We start from the raw sequence: 14,632 nt of genomic DNA on the forward strand, positions 1-14,632 counted from the left end.
GACCCCTTGCAGCAACCAAGGCTTGATGTGTTCAGTCAGGGCCCCAATGCTGAGGATGACTGACCTGCATGTCGAGGGACTTCAAGGACAGTGAGACAGGTCAAGTGACCCAGCTGTCCTGTTTGTCCCTTTCCTACAAACCCAATCCAGAGAAGTGACACCTCAAAGCACCTCAGCGCCCATGCCCCGAGTGAGGGAGGTGACGGTGCCAACAAGGTCCTGAGACCCATAAGAGGCAAGACCACCCTTGGGCTTGGCCAGACTGTACCTCTAGTCGCCACCTGCAACCTCTCTCTGCAGGCCCCCTCCAACAGGGAGTGCCTTCAGCAACGCGACCCGGCAGCAAAAGACACCACTGCACCTGAGCCCCACAGCCCGAGGAGAAGTGGACTGACGGTGCCCCTACATCTCAGTGACCCGAACCCCCCTGTGGGTTCACCCAGACTGGCCCCCTATCTGTTTTAGTGAATGGGGCACCCTATGCTGAAAAGCCCCTCTGCATCCGGCCGCCCCAGTGCCGCCCAAAGTGCACAGTTGGTGCTGCTTTGGAGCTTGCTCAAGATGCACCTTCAGCCCAGTAAAACAGTCCCATCATTTGCTAACAAGTGGCTGAATTCAGTATATGTTTTTTCCCTATAGAATAACATTATCACTCTAGAAATACCACGAAGTGACAACTTTTGAAACCAGTGAAAATTCATAACTTGAAAAGTACTTAACTGTTTCCAATGCTTTTGGTATCTAAATTCATGTAAAAATAAGTGTTATTTTTATAAATTGGTGTTGGATTTCTTTATTGGGTGTGTGTCTGACTTACTGTGTTTGTGTGTGCAATGACTGCTTAGCACTACCCTCTGAAATGTCTATCTGTTTGCCCACACTACCACAAAATAGAGCATTTGGGGTATTATTTGTGCCTCTGTAAACCAACTGCGGTGTGCCTGCGCCCTCTACACAGTCTACCTCTTTTTGATCTACTATATGAAGATCCAGCTTCCTACACCCTTCCTCTCACCTGCCTTTATACAATCCCTTCCTTCCAGAGGTCTCTTTTCTTCCACCAAACCCTCGCTATTCGCCTCCGTCCCTCTCCTTCCTCCCACCAATACCTCTGTCCTCTCCCCACCAATAACACCCCAGAATCCTGCTGACACTATCCCCACACTAAGTGCAGTATCGTGTGTGCCTCAGAACCGAATCTTGCATCAGGAATTCCAAAAGCTATCTTGGTAGCTGGCTCTCACCGTTTCGAAGACGGAATAAACCTTGCCATAATTGGCTCCAGGCACCAGCCCCGGGCCACCGACCAATCCGGCGCAGACGTTGTTCACAATATTCCCATAGAGGTTCGGCATCACCATGACATCAAACTGCTGTGGACGGGACACCAGCTGTGGGAAGGAGAAACAGAGAGGATTGGAGAACCAGTTTGGAGAGCCATGGAAGGAGAGAAGCAAAAAACAAATAAAGCAGTGGGGTAAAGAGAAAGCAAATGGACAGAACATATTGAAGAGCTGTAGGCTGGTGGAAGATCTTCAACTGGGCGATCTTATTCACACTTATGGTGAACAAAGTTAATTTCGTCCCAGAGTCGAGTACACCAGGATACGGTTCTGTGCTGCGACCAGTAGAATATCAGTTACTTTTGGGTTTCCTATGCCCACTCCTGGCTTTAGATCCTTAGAGGACTGTACCTGTTCACTCGCTCCATGCATAATGTCTTAGAGACATAGGGAACTTAGAAGGAACCAGCACAGAGTTTACAATGAACTGATCACAGCACAGGCTGCACTGGACTAAGACTGCAGCCTAACATACAAGGGCCTGATCTAACTGCAAAGATCACAAAGGATAACACAAGCGAGTTCATGGTGACCCGCCACAATAGGATGGATGTTATTGGTGAAGGTTCAGCTCTGCTGCAACCACCTGGTTCCAACCCCAGGCCCTCTCAAGGTGGCTTGAGGGCCAATGTCTCGGTCAGATTTGTTTAAAAAAAATAGAAAGGTGGAGGATACAAACCTTTTACACAGGGACAGAGTTCCTTTTACACAGGGACAGAGTTCCTTTTGCACAGGGACACAGTCAGTGTTGGAAGGATTGATGCAGAAAGGAAAGGTGCAGATGATATTCAGAAGACTGTGGGAATAGCCAGTACCGCAGAGGAACCTTTACCTGCATGGTGGTGTTGTCCACGATCATGCTCTCGAAGTTGATGTCCGGATACGCCGCTGCTACCTCCTTGCAGCACTGTAGAAACAGCCCGTCCCCGAGCTTCCTGTGGGCGAACAAGATGCAATCACTCACTTCTTTCTGGATGAGCCAAATCTGACACAGTGCATTTCACTGCTGAGCAACCCACTCCGGTCACCACAAACTACCACCAAGTGTCTCCTCATGCAGGACAAGAGCAACAGAGCAGGTCTCAGACTGGATCACATCTACCATAGTCTCTCTCTGTGCTATGTAGCCTGCCACAGACGAGACTCAAAGGGTCTCCTCTGGTCCCTCTTGTGAAGAGACAGACTGCTGGCATATGACAAAACAGTCACAGCTTTCCATTACTAATGCAGCTCGCAACCCAGGCCCCCTACAGCATGCCTCGAAGCGCCCACCTCTTCCGATAAGAAACCCAAGATCTTTAACAAACACATAAATAGGCCTCACTGGAATTTTAATTACGCAGGAGTTGTCACAGTACTTTCAGTAATTTCATGTTCCTCTTAGATGCGGAATCTCCGATACCAATGCAAATTGGACCACTCTCATAATTATGAGTAATTTGGTGGAAAAAGTATAAGCGTCTGCTCATGCTGCTGTTTGTGTTCTCTTGCATCAAGTGCTATTTTCTTGTGCAAAATGCAGCCTTGCATCTATTATGCACGTGAGGCTAAATGTTTGCACTAAGAAACTAGTGCTAAATGCTGTGAGTAATTTGGTGGAAAATCCTACCCCAAGAGCACGTTTAGTGAGAGAGAGCGGCTGCTCACGCTCGCTATTGATGTTCTGTTGCATTTAGCGCTATTTCTTCAGACACAATGCATTCTAGTGTCCATTTTGGACATGCGGGGGCATTTTTGCACTAAGAAGATTAAGCTAAATTCATAATTACTCTTTTTGCATAACTGTGCATTATCTCCCAGAGTTCTGGATGATTCCGTACGATTAAGTTACACTGAATTATGCGAGTTACACCCACCCCCAAACACAAACACAATCCTTCAAATAATCCCAAAATGTTCAAACCCCTTACAGCCGCATAAACCTTTCCTTGAATCCGACGACCTTTGAGTTCCAGTACATCCTCGATGAACCCTTCCAGGTCAATTTTCCTACCCTCATAAGACCCCGGTGCTCTGTCTGCAGAAAGAGTTCCTTGCTATCCCACGTCTTGCGAAACAACTCAGACGTAATCATTGAAATGCGAGCGCCAGAATCGAGCAAAAGATTGCGACACATGCCACCGACCACCATTTCAACATACGGATCCATGCAGTTGTTCGGATCATCAGACACAATATCTTCATCAGACACCACAAGAATCATATACTGAAATTCTTTGACCAGCTCTTGATGATTCATGGACTCTTCATTCAAACAACAATTGACCTTGGGGGACCTGTTGACTTGACTGGCACACCTTTTACGATGTGCCCAATCTTACCACACTTTCGACAACTCACACTCCTGGCAGGAGACAATCTATTTTCCTTACTGTGGGGAGTATTTCCACACTTGAAACAAATGTTTGTATATTTGAAGCAATTCTTGTCCAGCACCTTGCTATCCCTACGTGGTGCTGAATTGGCTGCAATAGCATTGACATTTTCCTTTACCATAGGCGATACACGGAGTTCCTTCATGGATACCTCTGCAAGCTCTACACTTTTAGTTACCTTAATTACATCCTCTAACATAGGATTCCCCATAGTCAGCAGCTTTTGTTGTATGTTTGTCCGTACAATGAGCAATCAACTGATCGCTTACCAGTTGATCATGAAACTCTCCGAATTGACACTGTGCGCAAAGTTTACATAATGCACTGATGATGTAAGCATCCTGATTTTCATTTTGTAACTGTGTATCCATGCCCTTTTTCTACTCCCAGGTCTGCCCTGCCTGTGCTTCCTAGGGTTGTGGGGGGTCCTACAAGGGTCGTTCTCCCTTTGTCCCCTCATCCTTCCAGCTCTGAATTCCATTAGACTACTTGGCAAAAATGTTCAGACTTCTACAACTACATGCACGATCCACCGACCGTCCTCAAAATAAAGAAACCACAGACAGGCCACACTTTAATACTGGGTATGTGTCTCACGAAGGTCGGCCTCTGCTGAAAACCTGGCTTTCCCCATGATATCCGCTCTGAAGTTCAGCCAAGGATCCTAATTAATAGATAGCAACTCATGGATCAGGAGGCACATGAGTATCAGCCGTTCCTGGCCTGCCCTACAGCCACACATTCAGCCCTAGGTCTGTTCACAGACAAAATAAAAAACACAAGCACCTGCCAATACACAACAGTGCTCAAAGGACACATGCTGCTCTTCACAAGCAAAACATATCATATGGTAGGTATGTAGAGGGACGTTCACATTGGGTCTCTCGTCAGCTTTCCACCTCTCCCTGTCCAATATCTGCTTTATAACCCCATCCTCTTCTGTGGATCTCTTCCCATATAAATAGCATGTGTAGGTAAAGCATATTTCATATTTCCACTCTGATTACCAAACACATGCAGGTGTCTTTTTCTCTTCCACAGATGTAAATGGTGGACATTAGTAGAAGAAGTCATGGAAACTTCCCTCAGTGCAGAAACAGGAGCTTTTTAGTACAAGCTGTCTACATCTATTCCAAAGGCTTCTGCCCCTTGCAAGGCCTGCACAAGTGTTAACTCACCCTCCTCAGCAACAACGGTCTAGTCGATGTGTGCAAAGAGAGGATAACCTAGCGTGGAACCTCCTATAGCGGCATTATTTCCTTCTTTCCACAGCAATCACAGGTCGCTGAGGTAGAACCCAGGGCCGCCATCAGTACTCTGGCCCAGCACTAGGAGGCGCCACTGCTTCTCTGGTATCACAAGTCAGGGCCATATTTTGAATGTCCGCAAGATTTGGTGCTGCGCCATTGATCTGTACCCCAACAGCCATCACATGCTGATGATATAAAAGAACTAACCAAAGGACTTCACTACTGCACCAGCTTCTCTTTAGCTGCTTTCAAAACCACAACTAAGGTAATGCTCAGACTCACCACTGGGTGTCACTGCTGCCCCTGTATCTGCTCCCTTCAGAGATCAAAATGAGGCATACTGAGGCTAGCCACTAGGTGTCACTGCTAAACTTGTGTCTGTCTACTCTTTAGAGCAACACGTTCTGCATGCTCTGAAAGCAAGCATCCTAATGCAATCAGCTACAGCTCACAGGAATAGTAAACCTCTGATCACATGCATGGGAGTTCCAGAAAAGAAATGATGGGACCCTCACTTACATGATGTTTGCCTTGTGAACAGCCGTGATCTTCTTACGATTATTCTCCCGAGCCAGTTTAAAGGCGTACTCTGCGATGCGAAGGGAGTTCACTCTTGTGATGATCTTAAGGCTCTCCACAACTCCAGGGGCGCTCTGCAGAGCAAGGGGGAAAAGGTTAGGATGTGAACAGGGATGGTGAGCCCGCCCCATCAGAGACCCCCCGGAGGTAGGACATGCACGGTTAGGATGTGAACAATGTCAATGTCAGCTATTCTTATAAAGCGCACAACTCACCGGGAGGTCTCAAGGCGCTAGCAGCAAAATGACAGTGAAACAGACAGTAACCTGATACCTAAAGCAAACTTATTGGGAAAAGAGCCAAGCGTTCAGCTTTCTACGAAAGCATTTATGATCAGCTATGGAAGAAAGGTCTGATGGGAATTTGTTCCAGAGCATGGGGGCAAGGTACGAAAATGAACGGCCACCATTACGGGAGGTTCGAACGCGAGGCTGAACAAGGTATGATTTGGTACCAGACAATATACGACATTCGAAAAGGGGTCCTAGGGCTAGATTAACGACCCAAACAGACACATGCCCTGGTAACACTATAAAGGCGAAAAGGGTGTCTTTACCCCCAGACACCCTTTTCGTCTTTATAATGATTTGGTAGAAGATCTTCCAGGTACACACCATTGAAGTTTTTTTGCTAGGTAGCTTGGGCCAGTATCATACATTGTTTTGTGTGTAAGACTTAAGATTTTAAAATGGCCTCTTTCTCGCACCAGGAGCCAGTGAGGGGTTTTAAGAATCGGGGCGGAAGGAGATCTGGGGAGGAACATTAAGAATAAGTCTGGCTGCAGTGTTTGGAAGAATCTGGAGCTTGGAAAGCAGGTCCTCATTGAGTGCCGTAAACAAAGCGTTGCCATAACCAAGACCGCTAATAACAAGACCCGGCACCAAAGGATTCCTCGCTTCGATGGGTAGCCACTTCAAGATTTTACGGAGATTACGCATAATCCCATAGCAGATGCCTAAAACCTGGTTAACGTGGGTTTTCATGGACAGAGAACTGTCGATGGTAATGCCTTGGTTACGTACTGCTAACTTGGAAGGAGGACATGTAACTAACTCCGGGGACCACCAATCTTGCGCCCAATCTTGAACAGGGATGGTAGGCCGCACCATAAGAGACCCCCTGGGGGTAATGGATGCACGGTTAGGCTGTGAACAGGGATAGTAAGCCGCTGCATCAGAGATCCTCTGGAGGTAGTGGACACGAGGTGAGGACACAAAAAGAGGGTGAGTGTCACAATATTGGGGAAGCTACGGTGACAGATGATAGGCAAGACATAAATATGGAGGGTTGCCAGATGAGATGCTCCTAGGAAGCAGACACATGGTTATGATGCAAGTAAGTAAGGGAGTGATATAACGAGGAAGCCTCTGCAGTGGTAGAGGTGAGCATTGAGAGAGAGCACAACTAGGTGGCACTGTACCACAACCAGGGGCGGCTGGGGACCTTTAAAATTGGTGGGATGTAAACTTTGGCTTGAATTCCAGTAAGGGAACATGACTCAATCATTTAGACTCACTCATTCTCAGTCAGTCCAACTCAGTCACACTCATTCTTTCTCACCCTCACTCAACCAATCTCACTCTGCCTCGCTGTCACTCACTTTCACTCTAGACTCCCCAAGTCTCACTTGTTTCCACTGAGTCCCACTCATTCTGACTCTCTTTCTCAACCTCACTCAGACTGTGACTCACTCGGTTTCACTCATTCCCAGTCAGTCTCACTTGGTCCCACTCATTTTCAGCCAATCAATATTTCTCAGATTCATTCAATCTCACAAACTTGCCTAGATTCAATCATTCACACTAATTCATCATTTGTCCCACTCAGTCAGACTCACTCTGACAAAATCAGTCTCACTGATTCTCACTCTGTCTCAGTCATTCTGAAATACTAAAACTGACTCATTAAGTCTTACACACAGTAACGCTCACGGTCATTCTCCCTCACAGGTACGCTCACAGTCATTCTTATTCAGTTACACTCACTGACATTCTCCCTCACAGTTACACTGATTGTCATTCTCCCTCACAGAAACACTCACTGTTATTCTTCCTCACAGTTCCACTCACTGTCCTTCTCCCTCATTATCAATTATTCACACTCACTCTTCCTATCACTCACAAACTCCCTCCACTGAATCTCTCACTTTCACTTACACACACTCCACATGCTGTCTCTCACAGACACACTCCTACCCACAAACACACATACTTAAGCATATACACAGCACACAACATTTAAAAGCTTTAAAGTGTGTACTTACCTAGCTGCAGATACCGTTTGGAAGATTGCGCCTTTCAGCTTCCAGGGCTGGGTCATGAAACTAAAACCTCCAATCTGCGCAGTCAGAGATTTGAGGGTGTAGTCTCTGCTCTGTCACTCCACCCTTTCCCTACTCTGTGGCAAGCAGAGAAAGGGTGGGGTATCAGGCTGTTTGGTGTAGCCATGGGCACTGCAGGGCTTAAACTTGCAGCACCCGTGTCTACCTTTGGCTGTGATGCCTAGCACGTCACACACGGGTTAGGCACAGGGGTGGGCCAGGGCCCTATGGCCAGGGATGGGATTTCTCCAGCCCTGGTGGTCCCTCTCAGAAGACTGATGAAGGCCCCTTCATGTGCCTACAGACAGAGACTGCTGCCAGACCGCAGAATGAGGCATTTTTACTATAACTATTATTTACTCTAGTATAGAAAAAACATGGGGGCCAGAAGACATGGGGGGGTCCTCAGCCCATGAAGAGGAGCCGCCACTGAGCACAACACCAGATTCTCTGTAGGAAGTGGACAGAAGATTACAACAATAAAGACGGGCTGTGGCAGAATGGAATGATAGACTATTGGGGTCGGTGTAGATTCCGGATAGGGCAGAAGATGAAAGGGGGTGTGTCAAGATGACAACAATGCTGTACAATGAAGGGGAGATGCGCTATAATACTAGAGACACACTATCGGCGACAAAGGTAGGATGTAAACGGAGCGGGGGAAGTATTTCAACACAAGTGACACTACATTGTGGGCAGAGGAGCACGTTAAAAATGGAAGAAATAGCAATATATGAAACACAATCAAGTCACTTTTGTTACAGCATGTGTGATCGTCGGTATACACTGGGCGCGCTGTGAGCTTGACCACCTGTGGACGACTCTTCTGATGTTACTCTGGAGCTGCATCATTTGGTCTGCCTTGGTCAGCCCAGCTTTGTGTGGTAGCTGGCTGCTGCTCTGGATTGTGGATTCTGTGCCCCTCTTTCATTCTCTGTACCCCCTGGTGTCTACTCTGGGCTGTGGATTCTGTGCCCCTCTCTCATCCTTTGTACCCCCTGGTGTCTACTCTGGGCTGTGGATTCTGTGCCCCTCTTTCATTCTCTCAAACCCCTGGTGTCTATTCTGGGCTGTGGATTCTGTGCCCCTCTTTCATCCTCTGTACCCCCTGGTGTCTACTCTGGGCTGTGGATTCTGTGCCCCTCTTTCATTCTCTGTACCCCCTGGCGTCTACTCTGGGCTGTGGATTCTGTGCCCCTCTTTCATCCTCTGTACCCCCTGGTGTCTACTCTGTGCTATGGATTCTGTGACCCTCTTTCATCCTCTGTACCCCCTGGCGTCTACTCTGTGCTGTGGATTCTGTGCCCCTCTCTCATCCTTTGTACCGCATGGTGTCTTCTCTGGGCTGTGGATTCTGTGCCCTCTTTCATTCTCTGTACCCCCTGGTGTCTACTCTGTGCTGTGGATTCTGTGACCCTCTTTCATCCTCTGTACCCCCTGGTGTCTTCTCTGGGCTGTGGATTCTGTGCCCCTCTCTCATCCTCTGTACCCCCTGGCGTCTACTCTGGGCTGTGGATTCTGTGCCCCTCTTTCATTCTCTGTACCCCCTGGTGTCTACTCTGGGCTGTGGATTCTGTGCCCCTCTTTCATCCTCTGTACCGCCTGGTGTCTACTCTGGGCTGTGGATTCTGTGCCCCTCTTTCATTCTCTGTACCCACTGGTGTCTACTCTGTGCTGTGGATTCTGTGACCCTCTTTCATCCTCTGTACCCCCTGGTGTCTTCTCTGGGCTGTGGATTCTGTGCCCCTCTTTCAACCTCTGTAGCCCCTGGTGTCTACTCTGGGCTGTGGATTCTGTGCCCCTCTTTCATCCACTGTACCCCCTGGTGTCTACTCTGGGCTGTGGATTCTGTGCCCCTCTTTCATCCTCTGTACCCCCTGGTGTCTACTCTGTGCTGTGAATTCTGTGCCCCTCTTTCATCCTCTGTACCCCCTGGTGTCTACTCTGGGCTGTGGATTCTGTGCCCCTGTCTCATTCTCTGTACCCCCTGGTGTCTACTCTGGGCTGTGGATTCTGTGCCCCTCTTTCAACCTCTGTACCCCCTGGTGTCTACTCTGGGCTGTGGATTCTGTGCCCCTCTTTCATCCTCTGTACCCCCTGGTGTCTACTCTGGGCTGTGGATTCTGTGCCCCTCTTTCATCCTCTCAAACCCCTGGTGTCTTCTCTGGGCTGTGGATTCTGTGCCCCTCTTTCAACCTCTGTACCCCCTGGTGTCTTCTCTGGGCTGTGGATTCTGTGCCCCTCTTTCAACCTCTGTACCCCCTGGTGTCTACTCTGGGCTGTGGATTCTGTGCCCCTCTTTCATCCTCTGTACCCCCCGGTGTCTACTCTGGGCTGTGGATTCTGTGCCCCTCTCTCATTCTCTGTACCCCCTGGTGTCTTCTCTGTGCTGTGGATTCTGTGCCCCTCTTTCATCCACTGTACCCCCTGGTGTCTACTCTGTGCTGTGGATTCTGTGACCCTCTTTCATCCTCTGTACCCCCTGGTGTCTTCTCTGGGCTGTGGATTCTGTGCCCCTCTCTCATTCTCTGTACCCCCTGGTGTCTACTCTGTGCTGTGGATTCTGTGCCCCTCTCTCATTCTCTGTACCCCCTGGTGTCTACTCTGTGCTGTGGATTCTGTGCCCCTCTCTCATTCTCTGTACCCCCTGGTGTCTTCTCTGGGCTGTGGATTCTGTGCCCCTCTCTCATTCTCTGTACCCCCTGGTGTCTACTCTGGGCTGTGGATTCTGTGCCCCTCTCTCATCCTCTGTACCCCCTGGTGTCTTCTCTGGGCTGTGGATTCTGTGCCTCTCTTTCATTCTCTGTACCCCCTGGTGTCTTCTCTGGGCTGTGGATTCTGTGCCCCTCTTTCATCCACTGTACCCCCTGGTGTCTACTCTGGGCTGTGGATTCTGTGCCTCTCTCTCATTCTCTGTACCCCCTGGTGTCTACTCTGGGCTGTGGATTCTGTGCCCCTCTTTCATCCTCTGTACCGCCTGGTGTCTACTCTGGGCTGTGGATTCTGTGCCCCTCTTTCATTCTCTGTACCCCCTGGTGTCTTCTCTGGGCTGTGGATTCTGTGCCCCTCTTTCATCCTCTGTACCCCCTGGTGTCTTCTCTGTGCTGTGGATTCTGTGCCCCTCTTTCATTCTCTGTACCCCCTGGTGTCTACTCTGGGCTGTGGATTCTGTGCCCTTCTCTCATTCTCTGTACCCCCTGGTGTCTTCTCTGGGCTGTGGATTCTGTGCCCCTCTTTCATTCTCTGTACCCCTAGTGTCTACTCTGTGCTGCGCATTATGTGCCCCTCTTTCATTCTCTGTACCCCCTGGTGTCTACTCTGTGCTGTGGATTCTGTGCCCCTCTTTCATCCACTGTACCCCCTGGTGTCTACTCTGGGCTGTGGATTCTGTGCCCCTCTTTCATCCTCTGTACCCCCTGGCGTCTACTCTGGGCTGTTGATTCTGTGCCCCTCTCTCATCCTTTTTACCGCCTGGTGTCTTCTCCTGGCTGTGGATTCTGTGCCCCTCTTTCATCCTCTGTACCCCCTGGTGTCTACTCTGGGCTGTGGATTCTGTGCCCCTCTTTCATTCTCTGTACCCCCTGGCGTCTGCTCTGGGCTGTAGATTCTGTGCCTCTCTCTCATTCTCTGTACCCCCTGGTGTCTTCTCTGGGCTGTGGATTCTCTGCCCCTCTTTCATCCTCTGTACCCCTTGGTGTCTACTCTGGGCTGTGGATTCTGTGCCCCTCTCTCATCCTCTGTACCCCTTGGTGTCTTCTCTGGGCTGTGGATTCTGTGCCCCTCTTTCATTCTCTGTACCCCCTGGTGTGTACTCTGTGCTGTGGATTCTGTGCCCCTCTCTCATCCTTTGTACCGCATGGTGTCTTCTCTGGGCTGTGGATTCTGTGCCCCTCTTTCATCCTCTGTACCCCTTGGTGTCTACTCTGGGCTGTGGATTCTGTGCCCCTCTTTCATTCTCTGTACCCCCTGGTGTCTACTCTGGGCTGTGGATTCTGTGTCCCTCTTTCATCCTCTGTACCCCCCCGGTGTCTTCTCTATGCTGTGGATTCTGTGCCCCTCTTTCATTCTCTGTACCTCCCGGTGTCTACTCTGGGCTGTGGATTCTGTGCCCCTTTCATTCTCTGTACCCCCTGGTGTCCACTCTGGACTGTGGATTCTGTGCCTCTCTCTCATTCTCTGTACCCTCCGGTGTCTACTCTGTGCTGTGGATTCTGTGCCCCTCTTTCATTCTCTGTACCCCCTGGTGTCTTCTCTGGGCTGTGGATTCTGTGCCCCTCTCTCATTCTCTGTACCCCTGGTGTCTACTCTGTGCTGTGGATTCTGTGCCCCTCTTTCATCCTTTGTACCCCTGGTGTCTACTCTGGGCTGTGGATTCTGTGCCTCTCTTTCATTCTCTGTACCCCCTGGTGTCTACTCTGGGCTGTGGATTCTGTGCCCCTCTTTCATCCTCTGTACCCCCTGGCGTCTACTCTGGGCTGTGGATTCTGTGCCCCTCTTTCATCCTTTGTACCCCCTGGTGTCTACTCTGTGCTGTGGATTCTGTGCCCCTCTTTCATCCTCTGTACCCCCTGGTGTCTACTCTGTGCTGTGGATTCTGTGCCCCTCTCTCATCCTCTGTACCCCTTGGTGTCTACTCTGGGCTGTGGATTCTGTGCCCCTCTTTCATCCTCTGTACCCCCTGGTGTCTACTCTGGGCTGTGGATTCTGTGCCCCTCTTTCATCCTCTGTACCCCCTGGTGTCTACTCTGTGCTGTGGATTCTGTGCCCCTCTCTCATCCTCTGTACCCCTTGGTGTCTTCTCTGGGCTGTGGATTCTGTGCCCCTCTTTCATCCTCTGTACCCCTTGGTGTCTACTCTGGGCTGTGGATTCTGTGCCCCTCTTTCATCCTCTGTACCCCCTGGTGTCTACTCTGTGCTGTGGATTCTGTGCCCCTCTCTCATCCTTTGTACCGCATGGTGTCTTCTCTGGGCTATGGATTCTGTGCCCCTCTTTCATCCTCTGTACCCCTTGGTGTCTACTCTGGTCTGTGGATTCTGTGCCCCTCTTTCATTCTCTGTACCCCCTGGTGTCTACTCTGGGCTGTGGATTCTGTGCCCCTCTCTCATTCTCTGTACCCCTTGGTGTCTACTCTGGGCTGTGGATTCTGTGCCCCTCTTTCATCCTCTGTACCCCCTGGTGTCTACTCTGGGCTGTGGATTCTGTGCCCCTCTTTCATCCTCTGTACCCCCTGGTGTCTACTCTGGGCTGTGGATTCTGTGCCCCTCTTTCATCCTCTGTACCCCCTGGTGTCTACTCTGGGCTGTGGATTCTGTGCCCCTCTTTCATCCTCTGTACCCCCTGGTGTCTACTCTGGGCTGTGGATTCTGTGCACCTCTTTCATCCTCTGTACCCCCTGGTGTCTACTCTGGGCTGTGGATTCTGTGCCCCTCTTTCATCCTCTGTACCCCCTGGTGTCTTCTCTGGGCTGTGGATTCTGTGCCCCTCTTTCATTCTCTGTACCCCCTGGTGTCTGCTCTGTGGATTCTGTGCCCCTCTTTCATCCTCTGTACCCCCTGGTGTCTACTCTGGGCTGTGGATTCTGTGCCCCTCTTTCATCCTCTGTACCCCCTGGCGTCTACTCTGGGCTGTGGATTCTGTGCCCCTCTTTCATCCCCTGTACCCCCTGGTGTCTACTCTGGGCAGTGGATTCTGTGCCCCTCTTTCATCCTCTGTACCCCCTGGTGTCTTCTCTGGGCTGTGGATTCTGTGCCCCTCTCTCATTCTCTGTACCCCCTGGTGTCTACTCTGTGCTGTGGATTCTGGGCCCCTCTCTCATTCTCTGTACCCCCTGGCGTCTGCTCTGGGCTGTGGATTCTGTGCCCCTCTTCCATCCTCTGTACCCCCTGGCGTCTACTCTGCGCTGTGGATTCTGTGCCCCTCTTTCATCCTCTGTACCCCCTGGTGTCTACTCTGGGCTGTGGATTCTGTGCCCCTCTTTCATCCTCTGTACCCCCTGGTGTCTACTCTGGGCTGTGGATTCTGTGCCCCTCTTTCATCCTCTGTACTCCCTGGTGTCTTCTCTGGGCTGTGGATTCTGTGCCCCTCTCTCATTCTCTGTACCCCCTGGTGTCTACTCTGTGCTGTGGATTCTGGGCCCCTCTCTCATTCTCTGTACCCCCTGGCGTCTGCTCTGGGCTGTAGATTCTGTGCCCCTCTTTCATCCTCTGTACCCCCTGGTGTCTACTCTGTGCTGTGGATTCTGGGCCCCTCTCTCATCCTCTGTACCCCCTGGTGTCTTCTCTAGGCTGTGGATTGTGTGCCCCTCTTTCATCCTTTGTACCGCCTGGTGTCTACTCTGGGATGTGGATTCTGTGCCCCTCTCTCATTCTCTGTACCCCCTGGCGTCTACTCTGGGCTGTGGATTCTGTGCCCCTCTTTCATCCTCTGTACCCCCTGGCATCTACTCTAGTCTGTGGATTCTGTTCCCCTCTCTCATTCTCTGTACCCCCTGGCGTCTACTCTGGGCTGTGGATTCTGTGCCCCTCTTTCATCCTCTGTACCCCCTGGCATCTACTCTGGGCTGTGGATTCTGTGCCCCTCTCTCATCCTTTGTACCGCCTGGTGTCTTCTCTGCGCTGTGGATTCTGTGCCCCTCTTTCATTCTCTGTACCCCCTGGTGTCTAGTCTGTGCTGTGGATTCTGTGCCCCTCTTTCATCCTCTGTACCTCCTGGTGTCTACTCTGTGCTGTGGATTCTGTGCCTCTCTCTCATTCTCTGTACCCCCT

General features: G+C 50.3%; 1 protein-coding gene across 2 annotated transcripts in view; it reads right to left on the reverse strand.

Annotated features, from left to right (window-relative positions):
- IDH3G (isocitrate dehydrogenase (NAD(+)) 3 non-catalytic subunit gamma) overlaps positions 1 to 14,632 on the reverse strand; it is a 93,042-nt gene that overhangs the window by 18,097 nt on the left and 60,313 nt on the right. For both annotated transcript variants that reach the window (XM_078664582.1, XM_078664583.1), the window contains 3 exons: positions 5,488 to 5,621; positions 2,176 to 2,278; positions 1,245 to 1,391 (listed from right to left, as the gene is read on the reverse strand). In XM_078664582.1, coding sequence (XP_078520708.1) covers positions 1,245 to 1,391; positions 2,176 to 2,278; positions 5,488 to 5,621 — 384 coding nt within the window. The remainder of the gene's footprint in view (positions 1 to 1,244; positions 1,392 to 2,175; positions 2,279 to 5,487; positions 5,622 to 14,632) is intronic.

The sequence above is a fragment of the Lissotriton helveticus genome, chromosome 10 (assembly GCF_964261635.1).
Source record: "Lissotriton helveticus chromosome 10, aLisHel1.1, whole genome shotgun sequence".
In the NCBI taxonomy this organism is placed as follows: Eukaryota; Metazoa; Chordata; class Amphibia; order Caudata; family Salamandridae; genus Lissotriton; species Lissotriton helveticus.